At 51.6% G+C, this 18528-nt stretch overlaps 1 protein-coding gene across 4 annotated transcripts; it reads left to right on the top strand.

Annotated features, from left to right (window-relative positions):
- The first annotated feature begins 1859 nt into the window (after positions 1-1859).
- Positions 1860-18234, top strand: LOC120455116 (neurogenic protein mastermind). Of its 4 annotated transcripts, XM_039641008.2 has the most exons (9): positions 1861-2883; positions 2986-4837; positions 9224-10848; positions 10973-11329; positions 12945-13146; positions 13221-13384; positions 13481-15360; positions 15431-16275; positions 16402-18234. In XM_039641008.2, the coding sequence occupies exons 1-9, from the start codon at positions 2745-2747 to the stop codon at positions 17468-17470; spliced, it is 8133 nt and encodes a 2710-aa protein (XP_039496942.1). In that variant the 5' UTR covers positions 1861-2744; the 3' UTR covers positions 17471-18234. The 4 variants fall into 4 exon arrangements, with proteins under 4 accessions (XP_039496941.1, XP_039496940.1, XP_039496942.1 ...); XM_039641007.2 differs by having other exon boundaries at positions 1860-2883; positions 12999-13146; positions 13221-15360; XM_039641006.2 differs by having other exon boundaries at positions 1860-2883; positions 13221-15360.
- Positions 18235-18528: the final 294 nt, after the last annotated feature.

The following is an 18528-nucleotide window of genomic DNA, read 5'->3' as shown; positions in this document are numbered from 1 at the left end:
AGAGAGCGCTTGAGAGAGCCACGGAGAGTGCTCCAAGAATATACGAGAGCGACGCAGGCGCCTGGCCGCCAAAGCAGCAACGCTGGCCGAGGCATCGACGTCGACGTCGGCAGAACCACCACCACCCGCAAGGAGCTGCATCCATCCGTCCGCCCATCGCCACCCAGCACCACCCACCACCCCTTGCCGCTGCTGCTGCTCCTGCTGCTGCTGCTGCTGCTACTGCTGCTGGTGGCACCGAAACACAACAAACCGTAAACCATTGGCGCTGGCAGCGACGTTGCGTCGGCGTTCGCGACTGCTGGAATGACAGGATGTTGGCTGCAGACTCAGCGGGGTGTGCTTGTGGGCGGATGGGTGGCCCGGGGCAGGGGGTGTGAGGGTGTGTGGGTAGGGTCGGACGGACGAGTGCTTCGCAGCAGCCTTACCACCACATAAACAAAAATTCGATTTATGACCACTGTGGGAGTGGCACGGGCGCGCACGGGCTGGCTTCTCATGGATTTTTGGGGGTGGCGCCAATTCGTTTTGCTCCTGCCACTCGCTTTTGAATCCTGCCACACTGCAATTAAATATTGGGCTGTTTTATAATTAAATATATATAGCATTATTTGGCGGCAAATGCGGTCCTTAAAATATTAAAATACTGATATTAATACCATATGTAACATAATACTAAAATAGAAAAAAAAAAATAGACTAAAATAGATATAGAACATGATTCCGATATTGCAACTGGTTTTTTATAAAAACGAAAGTTTCGAAGTGGAATACTTTTTTTTTAAATTTGTTTCTAGTAGTGCATTCGCGACTAATATCCAACCAGCAGAACTCTGGTTATCGTTGTTGTTGCTGTCGTCGTCATCTCAATTCGCGAATGCACGCACACATGCAAACACGGACTGGCAGGAACACCCCCACACACGCACACACGCACACCGAGAAGGAATCGCGACATCAAAAACAGCGACAGGACACGACGTCGACGTCGCGATTTTAGCGAGGAGCTTTTTCGACACTGCGCGCGCGAGAGAGAAAGAGAGAAAGAGAGGGGAGCGACTGAGAGAGACAGAGGGAGAAGGAGCGAGAGAGCGCGTGAGTGAGAAAGAGGGAGAAAGGCTCTCAGTAAGCCAGGCGCTCGATTGTGTGAAAGTGTGTGTGTGTGCTTTTTGGGGTTTGGGGGGGCTTTAGCGGCTTCGCAGGACTTTTTCGCAACGGAGAGCCGAGGAGGAAGTGGCGCTGCCGGCGCCGCCGTCGCTGTCGGCGTCGCTGCCTTCCGTTGCGACTGCGGCGAGGACATACACATAAATAAAAAGTCCTTCATTCCGTCGCGACCAGCGAGTAACGGCATATGAGCGCTCGCAGAGAAATTGCTAATCACGAACGGCGGACGACACAAACCCAAGAAGAACAGGCAGAGGGGAAAAAAAGAAAGCAAAAAATGAATAAGGATTGCCAACATCAGCAGCAGCAGTGAAATAATTAAACAAGTTCCGGGGATCGCGAAAAAGTGTGCTACGTTTTTTTTTTGCCAAGTTATTTTTGAGTGAAAAGCCGTGAAAAACTCTGTGTAAGAAAGGCTACCAGCAGGCAGGCCCAAGGAGCAGAAGAAGGCGAGGCGTCTAGCACAGCCGACCCCCCACCACCCAAACCACCCACCAACCTACCGCCCCACCCCCCCTTTACCACTCTCTAATCGCCGTGTATCGGCACAAGGCGAAAACCGCCACCGCCTCGCGTGCTCTCTCTCTTTCGTTCTCTCTCTCTCTCCCCACCCCCCTCTCGCTTTGGCCCTTTCGTTGGGTGTCACACCAATACACGTACACGCACACCCTCGTCCTCCAAAAAAAAAGAAATAGTAAAGAAATTATCGAAACAGGGAACACAACAATAACAACAAAATATCCAAGTAGCATAAAAGTCACTGCTCAAAATCGGAGAAAAACTGTTTAGCGTATTATATTCTGTTTTTGTGTTGTTTTTTTTTCCGCAAGTGAAATCGAATTCCGAAATATTCGCAAGCTTACGTTCTGTGTGTGCGTGTCTGTGTGTGTGAGCTTGGAGCAGCAGTCTTCATAACAAGCAGCTCTCTTGGCCACGAAAACCCAATCGCAAGCCAAGAATACGCCATAAAAAGAGAAACCAGATTCTAAATGACAAGTTCAAGTGATAGATCCAACGATCTTTTACTAACTAAACATTCTATAACTCGTAATAGGGAAATTTTGCCTTACTGGCGAACATAAGCCGCAAAAGTAAACATTCCCAGCAGAAAATAATACAACAGTGCTAGTAGCATACTAAAAAAAAGAAGAAAAATATTAAAAATAAGAAAAAATCCCTGTGGCAGCGTTGCCACCCGGCGAAAGGACTGGAGCTTCAGCGAGTGGCTTTCGGCGAACGGTATTTTTTTTTTACTGCTACATATTTCGCGTTTGCCCCTCCGTCGCTGTCGCAGTCGGCGTCGGCGTCTGCGTCGACGTGTACAGCGACAGCTCCGTCAGCAGATATTCAGTTTTTCCTTTTTGACCCAAACGTATGCTGTATATTTCTCGTATTTCTCGTATTTCTCGAAAAATAACAAAATAGCGAAACCTGCAGAATACAACTGAAAAAGCGAAAAGCTGTAGAAAAGCAATGCAACAACAACGACAACGAAAACAACAACAGCAAGCACAGCAGCAGCAGCAGCAACAACAACAAAAAGTGTAGTGGGTCGCACGCGCGACTTGTGTGTGTGAATAATGAAGAAGAAGCAGAAGCAACAACAACAGCAGCAGCAGCAGCAGCAGCAGAGGCAGAGCAAGGCGCCATCTGAAGCGGAATCGGAGGCAGACCGCCCCGGCAGCAACAGTAGCAGCACCAACAACAACAAGCATTCGCGTCGCAGCAGCGCCGGCAGCAACAATAACAAATAGCAAAAACTGAGCAGCGTTCGGCAAAGCGCAGCAACAGCAACAAAGGCAACACTAAAACTAACAGCAGCGACACCAATTGCAACTGCAACACCAGCAGCAGCAACAACCAAGCGGCGGCAAGTCAGCAGCAGCAACAACAACAACAGCAGCAATCACAAGAACAAAAGCAAGCGCTGCAGTCGCAGTCGCAGCAGCAGCAGCAGCAGCTGCAGTAGCAGCAGCAGCAGCAGCAGCAGCAACGCTAGCGTCGGCAGCAGCATGTCCAAAACAAGCAGCGGTAATCCAGCAGCAGCAGGTGCAACAAATGCCGCGAATGCCGCTGATTTCAGTGCTTTCGATTTTAACGATAGTTCCGATAACTCTGACACGCCCCTCGTGCCACGCCCACCGTTCCTGAGTCGCGCCGCTGCAACGGCCGCCGCCGCAGCAGCAGCAGCAGCAGCGGCAGCAGCGCTCAGCATTAGCAACAACAGCAACAATTCGGCGGGATCAGCGGGCCAGCTGCCGCACAGCACTAGCAGCAGCAGCAACAACAACAATAACAATGGGGCTAACACTGTTAACAGCAACGCTAACATCAACAACAACAACAGCAACAACTATGGCCACAGCAGCAGCAGCTCGCAGAGCAGCATGGACGAAGAGGAGGACGACGAGGAGGAGGACGAAGAGGAGGAGGAGGAGCAGGATGTGTCGCAGCAACAACAACAACAACAACAACAACAGCAGCAGCAACAACTGGCGGCGGAGCAGCAGCAACGTGCTGCAGCAGCGGCAGCTGTAGTTGCAGCGGCAGTTAGTGCGCTGCACAACGGCAACAAGCAGCAGCACTACAACAACAATAATAACAACAACAACAATAACGGCAGCACCAAGTCACGAGATCGCGCCGATCATCATCTGCAGTCACAGCAGCAGCAACAGCAGCAGATGCAGCAAGCGCAGCAGCAGGCGCAGGACGATGACGAGGAGGACGACGAGGAGGAGGGCGAGGAGGACGATGATGAGGATGACGAGGAGCAGCACCACCAGCAGCAACAGGGCAATGGGCATGATCTCACGCCCACGGACCTGCGACATGTGTTGCCGGCGAGCAACAACATGCAGCAGCAACAGCATACGCAGCAGCAACAGGAGCCGTCTGTCTACGACGATGAGGGTGAGGAGGAGGACGAGGATGATGACGACGACGACGAGGTGGCCAGCAGTCATCTGGACAGCCGCGCCACCCTCTCCTCCGCCCATCTAAGCAGTGCGGCTGCCGCCGAGAGCAGCGGCTTGCACATGAGCGTTGCAGCAGCGGCAGCCGCAGCAGCAGCAGCAGCGGCAGCAGCCGCATCCGCAGCCAAGCTGAATGCCCAGCTGGAGCAGCAGAGTAGTGCCAATGCCTTGGACATGGCCAGTGGGAGCGGTGCCACGCCCATTGCGCCGCCACCGCCCAGTAGTTTGCTGGGCGGTAACAGCAACACGAGCTTCTCCACGAACAACAACAGCAACCACGCGCTCAGCTCTACGCACGGCAGCTTGGGCGCCGGCGGTCAGGGCACCAATTGCAGCAACGATCTGATGGCCACCGGTGGCGGTGGCAACTCCCGCGGCGGTTCCTCCCTGAGTCTGGGCATCAACTCCTCCAGTGCGGCGGCACTGCAGCATCAGCATCAGCAGCAGCAACAGCAGCAGCAACAGCAACAGCAGCAACATGGCGGCGGCAGCGGGGGCAGCGGTGGCAGCGGGGGCAGCAGTGCGGCCAGCGAGCGGAGAAAGTACCGGCATCAGAACTACAGTAAAAACATCTACATAGGCACCAAGAACGCCGAGAAGTGGGAGCACATGCGCACCCGGCTGCAGTTCAAGAACGATGTGGAGTTCGTTGCCTACCTTTTGAACCTGGCGGATAACGACACGGATCGGCTGAACAAGTGAGTACCCTGGAAATACCCTGGAAAGTATTCATTAATTGAATTGCATTTGCAATCTATCTTAATGGCCACTTCTTGAATAATATTTATTGGCAGATAATGCTTTGCATATGCAACAGGTATATAGAAGAAAATTGTTTAGCTACTAACAAGCAACTATTGAAAAGTTAATCATAGTGAACATATCCTAGACATGGTCATAATTGGTCAAAAGCAGAATCTTTTAATCAATTTTAAGCCCTTTCTTTCACTTATAATCCAAAAAGATTGTAAATATTGATAAATATTCCTTTCTGTGGAGAATAACTTGGGAATATAGCAGATGCCATGATATGATCAAGACCATAGTCACTTTAAGATTCCATCAGAAAAACGCTAGTAACGAACATTGGCAAACGAGTTAAGGAGTTAAAGAGCTTGAGTGGGAGTGCAGTACTACTCGTATAGTATCAAAACATCAAAAAGATAGAGTTCGTGATAGCCAGCGAGTAGCTAGGAGTCAAGGATGCTTGTGGAGCCTTTTTTTTCGTGTTTCCATCTTGTGCTGTTAATTAACCTCCTCTCGAAAGGAGGAGACAAAGCAGTGGAATCGGCTGGAAGTGAGAGATATGGCAACGCTTCGCTGGCCATCACTGTTGATAGTTGTTTGCAGATATGAGCACACACACACAGACACACACACGCACATGTAGTGGGAGAGCTTTTTGGGCACCTCACACACACACACAAACACATTTTGGGGGTGGTGGCTCAAGTGGCACGAAAGGAGGCGACGGAGGCGAAGATGACGGAGAACCTCGGTGGGGAGCGGTACAATAGCGATGCATGTAAAAGCGATTCATGCCCGAATGCATCCTAGCACCATCAGCACCACCCACATCACCCATCTGGTTCTCCATCATCAACCCCTTTTGGGCCGCGTGATACAAAGGCACAAATGCGGTACTCATGCGGTTGCATGCAACGGAGCTTTCATGTTGCAGCCGCCTCTGTGGGCGCCACTGCCGTATATTCCGTATGCCGTATATATTTCAACCATATATTCCTCATATTCCTCGCATTCTGATTTTCCGTATTTTCCGTATGCCGTACTATCCGTACGTTGTCGGAACCGTAGTCGGAACCGTAGCCCGCTGTGCTCGCCTCGCAGTCGCTGCCGCTGCCACTGGCGATGCCACTGCCACTGCCACTGCCGCCATGTCAGCGGAAGCGGAAAAAGCAACACACTCAGTGGCGCACACAGGCGCAAACTCAAGCAACATGGTCGGCAGTGTTGTTTTTGTTGCTGCCAGCATTTGCATGCCATGTTGCCAATCGCCCAGTTACACAAACACACAAACACACACACACATGCAACTACACGGATAAAAAAAATATTGAACTTAAACAATGGAAAGCATTTACGAACAATCCTGCATTGTTGGTTTAAGCAAATCGCCTTCACTGACTTTCAAATTGGAAGAACAAAATGAAAACAAAAATAGGTTAACTGCTATGTTTAATATTTGACTTGCTATGGAAATGGGAAAATCGTTTTTATTGAACTTGAACTTAGTGAAGCTATTTTTTGTCTTACATATCTTAAAGACTATTACCATTATTGTTTAACGTAAATTATCAATTGCAATACAATCCAATGCTGGGATCCATTTTCGTTCAGTGTATAAAGCAGGCGGATGGTGGGTTGCACGCACTCACAAGTGCTTGGGAGGTTCCTTCGTATCCTTGCAACGTGAATGCGCCGCGAATTTACCTCCCTTGCCCCACCACCCCCCTTTCCGCTCGCTCTTGCCACGCCACACACTTTTTGTTGCTGCTGTTGCATTGCAGTCGAGCGCGCCATTTGGCGCTTTGAATATGGGCACCCCTTCTCCCCGCCCACCCACCTCCTCAACCGAATGCAAAATGCCAATGCAGAAATGTCTGAATCTCAGTTGTGTGCTTCTCCCACCCAAGTCCACCTCCTCCTCCTCCTCCTCCTTCACCTCCTCCTGCTCCTCCTCCTCCTCCTCATCCCTCTGCTTTCCCTCCGCTTTATCGGCCTCTTCCTTTGGCATTGGCTGGCATACGAAGCGAATGGCAGACGAAGGAGGCCGTTGGCAGGATAACACACACAAGCGAGTCCTTGTGGGCACAATGGAGCCTCTCTCTCGATTCGATCATCAGTGCAGAACACGTTGCACCACATGCAAGAACATAAGGTGTCTATGTATTTCCAAAATCGAACAGAGAAAGTCCTAAAAGAAGGCCTTGAATGCAACTACAGCTAGAATCTGCAATCAATGAGTTCTTAATATTCAATAATTTAAACAGCGTCTTATCAGAATTTACTAAAACTGCTAGCAATCGACGAATGTTAAACATCATATATATACTTTTAAATGATTTTTGCCACCTTATGGCATCCTTGATTCGGAATAGAGAGCACTACAGATCAGGGAATGTGTGGAATGTTCGACTGCTCGAACTGCTTCTACTTTCATCGGCAAAGGCAAGGACACACGTAGACTTTTGCCCACTAATCAGCAGGGTCCTTTTTGGCATCTCCTTGTGCGAGAGCGATTTCCCACAGCGCCAACACACACACACACACATGAACACACACACACAGAAGCATTGAATAGATAACAGCCCACCCATCAACCTTGTGCCCACCACCCCCAAGAATCCGCCCACCCTAACGTATCGCTATTTCCTTCGTTGCCTTTTGCCAATTCGCATTTCGTATACGCCATGTCGCCAATTTCTGCGAATTTTCGCCAAAAAGCACAAATTTGTTATGCGATTGTCTTTGTAAGAGTGCGCGTGTATTGGTAATGGTAATTGTGTGTGTAAGTGTGTGTGTGTGTGTGTATCTGTGTGAGTTTCGTTTGTGTCGCTGACTGTGTGCTTAATGCGCCAACGAGCTCCGCACACGAAACACAATCCCAAAACTCCCCAAAACCCCATTGAGCCAAGCCCCCCATCACCACCCACACAGCAATCACCCACCGTCCAACGAATAACCTCACCCCGCTACCCCCGCTGGGCCTTCGAGCAGCACATTAATGGCAGAGAGACACTCGCATCCAACAGAATAGGAGCCCCAGCGCAGGGATCCAAGTGCCGAACCCCCATCGTCGTCAGATGATGGAACTGGAACCAGGAGTCTGCTCGCTCTCTGCGGTCAAAGAAGCGCGATGGGGGTGGTTGGCTGAGAGGGGGGAGGGGTGGCAGGGGGGTAAGGTTGCGACAAAGTGGAGCAGGGTAAGTGGATACCAAAGGGGAAGGCTACGATGGCAGCAGGGATGGCTGAATAGAACGGTATCGTTTGCTGTTGCCGCTGTTTTCGATATTGTTGTTATGGTTCTAAGGTGGAGGATTTAATGAACGATAACACAGACGTGGACGTGGAACGGGCGAGAAACTTCAGGGGAGGTGATAAGGAGCAGGCGGGTGGTGCGGTGTGGTATGGTATGGTTGGAAAACCATGTGGCATGTGCAGCATCAACTAGAGTTCAATGCGACCTCTGATGAATTTCCCTCCCCATGAATTCAAAGCGAGCGAAACTCGAAGGGTGCTGGCTATCGTCTATGTAATTGCATTGCCCCCATGCAGGTGCACAAAAAATGAATGGGATTTCTGCAGACTGGGTGATTTGTCCTCCGAAATTGCCCACCAACTACTAGTTGCTGTAAAGTACATGAAAATGTGCTGCAAAAATAACTAATATTCCAACTTAGTAATGGATGACTAGCATATACATATATATATATGTATACCTGGTATAGATATAGGTCGCATCTAAATTTAGCGGCATAAAGTGTTGCGGCATACATTTTTGTTGCAATTACATAGATAAGTGGCAACTTTAATGACATTCCTGGGCTGTCTGGATCCTACCGACAGTGGTCCAGACTTTCCTTATGGCATTTCCACCGATTCCGACTTCCAGCCAACTTTTGACCCCCCAAAGGGACGCGAAGCAGCCAGCAAAGCGTGAGCAAAATTAATTAAACGCAAAGGCGACAACAACGTGGAAGGACAGATGAGCAAAGAAGAGCAGAGGAGGAGGACTAGTTCTACCATAGAATCAGACCAAAAATAAATAAGTTCCAACGACCCACTTTCGGAGAACCCGCCAACTATCGAGCTAAATCTATAATCCTTCCAACACACGCTTTTAAAAACTAATCCACTTTAAGGAGTCCACTTTTAGCTAACATACAATGTGAAACCATATTGAAGTTCAAGTTGCCTTATTAGCGTAGTTTATGGCTTTCGATCAGCTTAGGCATCAGCACTCATACATTCAACTATCGAATTAACTAATATTTCTTTACAGTGTGCCATATATATAAAGACAAACCACTAATATTTCTTCGTTGCCTCCTACTTCATTTCAGCCTGCCCCCGCCCTCCCCCGCGAACACGCCCACAAAAGGCTTCGATGGCAACTTCAAGCTGGAGCCAAATCTCAGCGCCAAGGACTTTGCCGCCCCAGGCGAATCCTCGATCAATGGCAATGGCAGCGGAAATGGCAACGCGAGCGGAAACGGAAATGGCGACTCCGCCTCGGTGGCCTCCATGCCCATGGCCACGCCCACACCGCCACAACGCAAGCGCTACAAGAAGCGAGTGCAGTTCACCTCGGAGGCGCTAAACGGATTTGCGGGCAAGACCAAATCGGGATCGGGATCTGGCGGAGCGGGTGGCGGTTACAGCTACGCCAAGTCCAAGAAGCAGGAGGCCAAGGCGGCGACGGCGGCACTGAAGGCCAGCGCAGCAGCGGCAGCGGCGGCAGCCGCCTCCTCCGCCCTGCCCGAGGTCCTCGACTGCCGCATCGCCGAGAAGATCAAGAGCGAACTGGAGGCGAACAGCAAGGAGTCCCTGCCGAATGCCCTGTGCCTCAAAAAAGCAGCAGCTGCGGCGGCGGCAGCGGCAGCGGCTGCAGCAGCAGCAGCTGCAGCGGCCAATGGAAGCGAGGAGGAGGACGAGGACGAGGACCAGCCGCCGCATCCCCACCTACTGCCAGTCCTGCCGCCCGGCGATGCCGTGGATGGCATCACCGCCAGCAATGGACAGGCGGGCAACTTCCATGTGCGCTCCAAGTCGCAGGGCTCGAAGAAATCGCAGGCGGCCAAAGCGGCGGCGGCGGCCATGATGCCACCCAATTCCTATGACGAACACGACGACGAACCGGGTGGCGGATTGGGCGGTAACGATGAGGACGACGAGGATGACGAGGAGCTGGACGAGGAGGCGCTGGCCCGCGAAATGAAGATGGAGCAGAATTTCGTCGAGGAGGAGGACGAGCACGACATTGCCTTCCGGTCGCATCAATCCTGCCGCGAGTGCTCCATTGCCCACGATCACAAGCTGTGCCCGCTGCGCAATGCCTGCGGCAATGTGACCGATGCGGTGGATCTGGGCGAGTGGATAGAGCGCCGCAATCTGGAGGCACTGGCCAAACTGAAGGCCGATGCGCAGCGGCAGGCGAAACGGGCCAGCGGACGACAGCGGCACGAGGACGACGACATGGAGGACATGGAGGACATGGACATGGACATGGACGAGTCGTCGCAGCTGTCGGAGCTGGAGACCAAGCCGCTGATCACCTTCGCCGAGGCCTCCGTACCGGCGGAATTCGAACTGCACAACGTGGAGCCCAATGTGACCGGCGTTTTCGCCCGCACCGAGGTGCGTGCATTCACCAAACTGGGTCCACTCATCGGACAGCCGGTGCAGACTGGCGAGGTGCGCGAGGGCAGCGACATGAAGTGGATCTTCGAGATGTGCGAGGCCGGGGCGGACAAGTCGTATCTACTGTGCTGCGACAATCCCAACGCCTCCAATTGGCTGCGTTTCGTGCGACCGGCTCCTAGCTACGAGGAGCGCAACGTCAATCTGGTGTCCATCGATCGGCAGGCGTACTTTGTCAGCTGCCGCGATCTGCGGAATGGAATGGAGCTGCTCTACTGGAGCGACGACTGCAACACCATGTGGCGCAAGAAGCACACGGAAAAGACGAGTATGTAGAGATACCCATGTATACACCCTGTATATCCCAAGAAATTCCCTATTATCCTTTTCCTATACAAGCGAATAGGTTTACCCCTTGGACTAACCCACCTTTTTCTTACCCATCCACACAGATTGCGGCGGCTGCAATCTGAAGTTTGAGCACCCGCTGTACTACCGCACCCACTGCTCCGTCTTCCACGACCCGTCGATGAGTTTGACCATCCGCAAGTACCATTGCAAGGTGTGCGGAGAGCCGGTGCTGGGCAAGGATAACATCATGAAGCATGCGGCGGAGAAGCACGACGGCAAGGGGGCGTACCAGTGCCAATTCTGCAGCAAGTTCTTCCTGCGGCTCAACTACCTGGAGATGCATCGCACCTACGGATGCGCCTCGAATCCGAATCGATCGCGACCGGTGTGCGATTTTTGCGGTCGCAAGTTCTGCCAGCCGCAGAAACTGAAGGCGCACATTAAGCGCATGCACAGCGGTAAGATCCCAATTATCTAGAACGTAACTCTGATCGTACACCATTGCGTATGCGTAACGTAACCGAATATAACGTAGCCGCATCGTAGGCCAACTGACTGCCATATCGTATGTCGTAAGCTCGTGTATAGTGTATAGTATGTCGTATCGATTGTTTAGCACATATAGCATAAATAGCGTATGTCGTATGTATACCGGCGATGGCCGTCCAACTGCTTTTGCATAAATCAACCTACTTGTATTTGATTGTACCAACAACAGCGAATCAAGTTCACAGTTTCCACAAAATAGTCTATGGTTTTTACGTTTTATTTACATTTTGTTAAGAAGTATGTAACATGAAGTATATATACTGTTCATATTTTGATATATATTTTCTTGATCAGGATCACAAGCCGAGTCAATCTGACAGAGTTTGTCCGTCCGTCCGTTTGTCCGTATGAACGCTTAAATCCCCGGAACTTTAAAAGTTAAAATTAAGCATGCAGATTGCAAGTTATCTTTATTGATCTTTTGTTTTAAGCTAAGTAATTCTGCAATAAATTAAAAATTACATTTTATTTTATATATTAGCTTAGGTCGTTTTATAGTTAGGGGGCCTAGAATTTTATTGATTTTTTTGTGGAAATTTACATGTGGTAACAAGTGGTAACCGTGACCTTGATTGCTCATACGAACACACTCACAAAAACCATAGAGCTACACAATAATGTCAAATGAACTAATATCGTATAAAGTCGCTTAGCTGTAAAATATAGATGTACTAACAAAGATGCAACACCTCAAAGTCACCACCACAGCAACACCGCGATATATGTAACACCAAAAGCATCTGCGATCGCTCATCTCTTTGGTTGCCTAACTTTTTAGTTGTACATCCGCTAAATTGGTTTATATCTATTTATTTACTTATTCTTTCTTAGTTGGTTTGTATTAATTACGTTATGTAAATGCTATAACTCGTAATTGAAATATCGTACATTGCATTCACATGTTAGATGCGCACTGAAGTGACTGAACTTGTTTTTTAATCGTAATAAAATATTAAATGGAAATAGAAAGAATACGTATTTGCTATGTTTATTGCAATTATATCCATAAAATCAATGCAGCTTCTTGTTGCTGCATCTTATTTTCTAAAAATCTAAAAATAAGTTCGTGGTAAAGTTATTCATTATAAAATAAATATACAGATAAATATAGATTTTCGCATCACTTAGTTTTCGAAAATATCAGTCCTTCAGTCAAAGTGCATATTGAGTACCAGATCCAGATCGTAGCCTGCATTGTGTAAACGCTTTTAGTGAATGATTTGCCTCGTTTGGAGTTTCGTATCATTTGGCACATGTTTTTATAGAGTATGCCCCAATCCCCATCTTATGATTGCCAACCATATCCCAACCAGAATCCTTAACAGATCCCCCCCAGAAATACCGATGGTCTTGTGATTTGTGCCTTATGTGATTCGGCTTTTTTGTTTTATGTTCGTTGTACGTTCGTTCGTTCGTTGGTTCGTTCGTTGTTGGGTTGGTTTCTGGTTATGGATTATCACTAAGTTGTTCTTTCAAAATCACCACAATCCGAAATTTCATTTTCTTCATACAATTTCATTTTAGATATGGCTGAAGTTTTACGAGATTTTCAGTGTAAATTATGTTCAAAACTTCTAGGATCGCGAGCGGCACTGCAGCGCCACTCGAAGGAGGTGCACAGCCGCAACTCGACGGTGGTGAGCTGTCCGCGGTGCCAGAAACTCTTCCAGAATCGCAGCAATCTCAAGATCCACATGCTGACCCATTCGGGCGTCAGGCCGTTCAAGTGGGTGCACTTTCACAACATTCTCTAATCGATTTTGTGGCTATTCTAATATATATGTACATATATCATTTTAGATGCGCCGAACCGGAGTGCAATGCGGCGTTCACCACCAAGCAGTGCCTGCAGTTCCACTACAAGAAGGTTCACAACTACACCCAGGAGCAGATGCCCAAGATCGAGCGGAGCGTGGCCTACACCTTCGATGCCTATTCCGGCGGCATGAAGGTCGATTTTCTGGGTAAGCAGACGGCGACGGCTACGCCGGCGTCAGCGGCATCGGCGCAGGCGCAGCCACGCCCTAATGCGGCCGTCGTCTCCCCCTCCTCGTTCACAGAGCAAGCACCGCGCCGGCGGCGCAAGAGCCTCGAGGACCAGAGCTCCATGCTCAGCGGTTCGCTGCAGAGCGATGCGGAGTTCAGCGATGACAACCTGTTCGAGGCGATCAAGAAGAGCGGCAAGTCGATCAAGGACCTGTGTCGCAATGAGCCCAATCTCTCGCTGCTCAGCTCCAAGATCTCCAGCATATTCGGTGACAAGGTGCCATCGGCCACGGCCTCACTTTCCGCTTCCGTTTCCGCTGTCGCCTCCACGGGCGGTCGCAAGCGGAAGCGCAAGAAGGAGCCGGGCGTGACGGCCCAGCAGCAACTCCATCTCCACCAGCAGCAGCAGCAGCAACAGCAACAGCAGCAACAGCAGTCGCAGCACCAGCAACAGCATCAGCAGCAGCACGCCCAGCAGCTGCAACACCAACAGCTGCAGCAGCAACACGCCCAGCAGCATCAGCAGCAGCAGCAGCAACACCACCTACACCAACAGCACCAGCAGCTGCATCACGATCCGCAGCAACAGCATCCGCAGTACCATCCGCACCAGCTGCACGCCCATGCGCTGCCACACCAGCAGCAGCAGCAGCAACAGCAGCAACAACAGCAGCAGCAGCAGCAGCTGCACGGCGATCCCGACGACGACGACGTGGAGAATGCACGGCTGGAGCAGGTGCGTCGCAAGCAGAACGCCCAGCTGAGCCTGGTGGAGTCCTTCCTCACCACCACCGCCCAGCGGTTGAGTGCCCAGCAGCAGGTGCAACAGGTGGTGGCGGCAGCGGCAGCGGTCTCGGCAATGGCCGGAGCTGGCGAGGATCCTGCCAAGCTTGGCCACATGATGGGCCACATGGGCGTCGGTGTGGGCGTGGGCGTGGGCATGGACGAGGAGGAGGACGACGATGAGGACGACGACGATGGTGGCGGCGGTGGTGGCGGTGGCGGCGGCTCGGCTGTGCAACACCATCCGCATGTACACGCCCACCAAGCGCACCACTCGCACGTTCATGCGCACGCCCACCCGCACCACGCCCACTCGCACTCGCACTCGCACGCCCACCCGCACCAGCATCCCGCCGGCCAGGGGGCGGGCCAGCAGGACTACCGCCATGCGGCCGCCATGAACGCCGCTCTCGGCCAGAATCTGGTGGTCAGCAAGGGCAGCAAGAAGTGGATCCAGGAGGTGCAGGACTCCAGCGATGTCGGCGGCGAGGGAGCGGGCGGCGGTGGCGGTGGCGGTGGTCCCGGCGACAGCGGTGGCCCAGGTGGTGGTGCCTGCGGTCAGCTAACCGGTGGTTCTGGTCCAGGTGCGGATCTCGGATTCGCTGTGCCGCCGAGCGCCGTCGATGAGCACAGCAAGCTGCTCGGCCAGAATCGTGACTTCCTCGCCCGCCTAATGAGCAGCGCCAGCGCCAGCCACGCCCATGCCCACGCCCATGCCCATGCCCATGCCCACCAGCCGCATCAGCCGCACCAGCAGCACCAGCACAGCGCCCACAGCCGCGAGGAGGACGAGAACAGCTCCTTCCTGGACGTCGTCGAGTCGAACAACAATGCTGCAGCCGCCGCCGCCGCAGCAGCGGCCATGTCGCACTACGGCGGCGGTACGGGCAGCGGTAGCGGTGGCGGCGGCAGCGGCGGACAAACGCCCACGGGTCCAGCGACCGGCGGCACTGTCGCCGGTGGCGATGAGCCCCAGATGCAGATGAACTCCCTGGCCCACTCGCAGTCCTTCATGAGCTCCTTCTACAACAATGCCAATGCCCGTGTGGGCGGAGTGGGCGGCGGTGTGGGCGTGGGCGTCGGCGGTGGCTCCTCGTCCGCCAGCATGCTCGTGGAGGCGGCCCTCAACTCCGTTGGCAATATGATTGACAGCGAGAGCAGCGACCTCAAGGTGAGTGTCCATATAACTTAGTATTTAAATGATCATTTCATTGGCTGTTTTTTTGTTGACCATTCCACAGGTACCCACCGACAACCACATAAACAGCGACAGTCCCATGAGTGCCCACGTGGATGCCGAGTCGCAGCGCTTTGGAGCGGGCAGTGCCGGCGGAGCGGGAGGAGGAGGAGGAGGCGGTGGTGGTGGTGGCGGCGGCGGCGGAAGTAGCGGTGGATCTTCGGGCGGTGCGAATGGCAGTGGTGGCATCGGTGGCGCCATGGACAACCTGGAGAACGAGCTAAAGATGATGAAGAATCTGGGCAGCTTTCCCATGCAGATTCCGCCGCTGCCAATGTTCCAGGGTGCCTGCAACATATCGCCCAGCGCCTCGACGCCAACGAATCCGCAGAGTAACCAGAACCAGAACGATGTGGACGTGGATGCGGGCAGTACACCGCGACCGCAGCATCCGGACTCAGATGGCTTCTCCTCGTCGCACCACCGCACACCGCCATCGCCACCGCCCATATCTCCGGGTCGAGATTACGGCGGTATGTTCGGTGCGGGCAATGGTGGTGGTGGTCCCGGCTCGAACAGCACTCCGGCGGGCAGCTCCAGTGGTGGTGGCGGCGGAGGAGGCGGTGGTGCCGGCGGAGGCGGTGCGAACAGCATGTCCGCCTCATCGCCACTGCCCGCCCTGCAGCCGCAGAGGAGGAATGCCTCCAGTGTGGGCAGCACCTATCCGGAGCACGAGCTCATCTCGCCGGCCTCCTCGCCGAGCATACCGCGCTACAACTTCAACGGCGACATGATGCGCCACAAGCGGGCGGTCCAGGAGCAGGAGCACCAGGAGCGCCAGCGGCAGAACATCTCGCGGCACAACCAGATGTCCAGCGACGAGGAGAACAGCATAATGCCACAAAACAGGTGAACATGCCACACAGTCACTACTGCTCCTCTTGTTTCATTATTAACAGTAGTATTTATAATTTATATTATATTATTTTATTGTTAAATACAGTTAATTGATTGAGTTTGATTTATTGACAGCAGCGCTGGCCAGGACATGCGCATGAAGTTCCCGCAATCGCAGATCGACCTGATGTACTCCAAGTACGAGAGCATGGCCAGCAACCTAAAGTACAACAGCCAGGACCTGGACTCGCCGGCGGAGTATCGACAGGGTGGCGCCGGCAACGGTGGCAATGCGGCAGCCAGCGCAGCAGCTGCTGCGGCAGCGGCGGCCAGTGCCGCCAACGATCTATCCGATCTCCAGGGACTGGACATGAGCTCCAGATCGAATGCGGCCAGCAGCAATTACCATCACAACTTCCAGTTGCCGAGCAGTCGCTATCACCATCACATCTACGACATACTCTCCGATCGCGAACAGCAGAGCCAGCAGGCACAGCAGGCCGGCGGTGCGGTGGTGGGCGGCGGTGGGGGCGGTGGTGCCGGTGGTGCCGCCTCGGTGGTGCACCAGCAGGAGCACGGACATGGCCAGCACCATGCGATGCAGCAGCACCAGCAGTCGGCGGCCGCCATGCACAACATGCTCAGCGAGCAGCTGGGCGAGCAGGAGCACGACCAGACCACATCGGTGGATCTAAGTCGGACGGCCAACTATGTGGTGTCGTCGCCACCGCAATTGCCCTACAATCATCCCACGCATCACGATATGCTGCGCATGGCCTCGCTGGATCTGACACCGAATACGGCCAACATGGCGGTGGGCAACAATCGCTCCTTCCTCTCCTCGCAGATGCAGCACCAGAGTCGCGAGAGTTTGGAGCACCATCGTCTGCTGTCGACGGTGGAGCAGCATCGCATACTCGCCGCCTCGAATGCGGCCGATCAGCATCGCCTCCTGGTGGATCCCACGGCCCATCTGCTGATGGAGCAAAACAATCGGCTGCTGGGCACCGCGGATCAGTCACGCCTCCTGGGCGAATCGGCGGCGGCAGCGGCCCAAAATCGTCACATGGCCAGGAGTTTTGGTGCCTACCACCAGGTGGCGTCCAGTAATTACCATCCGGGCGTTAGGCCACCGCCCGTCCTGCCATCCGCCAACCACCACGCCTCCAATCCCTCGAACTACCACCCCTTCCCCGCCTACTACTAATCGGGATTCGGGAGGCGGGATTCGGGATTTGGGATTCGGGATTCGGGATTGGGGACTAGGGAACAGGGACGTTCGGATAAAAGTGCACTTTGTGGGCTCCAAGTGGAGGACATCCTGAACCGCGCCAGCGAAATGCAGTAGTTTAATTTATAGTTTGTTGTTTTTTTGAAAGTCACTTTAATTTTGTGCAGATTCCAAAGAACTTATACTTGATAATGTGTAAAATAAAAAATATAAAATTGGTTTGCTGCATAAAATTTAATATAAGTTTTCAGTAAAGAGTTCGCAAAATCAAATGAAAATAAATGGAAAGTTGAGAATATTATTTTTAATAATTTTTTTCCAAAAAAAAAACTTTAAGCTGCAGCTGATATTCTTTTAAAAATGTACGCTTAATATTATTTTACAATTCCTGTCTAGTCAAAAAGTATGTGCATTTTAAGCGATTTACTGAATGCTCTGAAACGAAATTAAAAAATTTCGAATGTTCATTTCGAAATGTGTGCCAATACGTCTAAGTGTATTTTATGTTTAGCTGGCAAATCGATTTTGTATTTGTACACAATAATAAGAAGAAATATGTATAGTTGTATAGGAAGCATAATTATAATAAATATATAAATATAACCCAGAAATGAACAGAATGCGACAGAATACATATAGATAACGATAAAAACATAAGCCTGATGAGAACATTTTTTTAAACGCAAAAATTTGCCGCTGAGTTTGGATAGAAAAAAGGTAATAATAATATAAGAAACGATGTTGATAATAATATTTTTACACCAAGTGAAAGTAAATGCATATAAACGAGTACAAAGTGTTACACGAGGACGGAAACTTCAAGCTCCCAAAATTCGGCTTTCCAATTCAAATTCCAATTTCCCCATCATCTTCAGCTTTTCCCATCCTAAAACTGCAAACTCAGCGATCCAAAGAATATAAAAAAAAATAAAAAAAATGAAAAACGGCACAAGAAGATGCACACTATATGTGTATGTAAAGCGGAATATATATATAGATACAATACGCGACCGATCAGGAACTTAGCTCAAGCA

Source organism: Drosophila santomea, chromosome X (assembly GCF_016746245.2).
Source record: "Drosophila santomea strain STO CAGO 1482 chromosome X, Prin_Dsan_1.1, whole genome shotgun sequence".
NCBI lineage: Eukaryota > Metazoa > Arthropoda > Insecta > Diptera > Drosophilidae > Drosophila > Drosophila santomea.
The sequence above is the reverse complement of the archived record's forward strand: the minus strand, read 5'-3'. Positions and strand labels throughout refer to the sequence as shown.

What these genes read in the sequence shown, in the direction of transcription:
- LOC120455116 (XM_039641006.2), top strand. Translation starts at nt 2,745, where the DNA reads ATGAAGAAGAAGCAGAAGCAACAACAACAGCAGCAGCAGCAGCAGCAG. An exon ending in CATTAAGCGCATGCACAGCG is followed by an intron (nt 11,330 to 12,944) that starts GTAAGATCCCAA and finishes ATTTCATTTTAG; the next exon opens with ATATGGCTGAAGTTTTACGA. An exon ending in AGCATAATGCCACAAAACAG is followed by an intron (nt 16,276 to 16,401) that starts GTGAACATGCCA and finishes TATTGACAGCAG; the next exon opens with CGCTGGCCAGGACATGCGCA.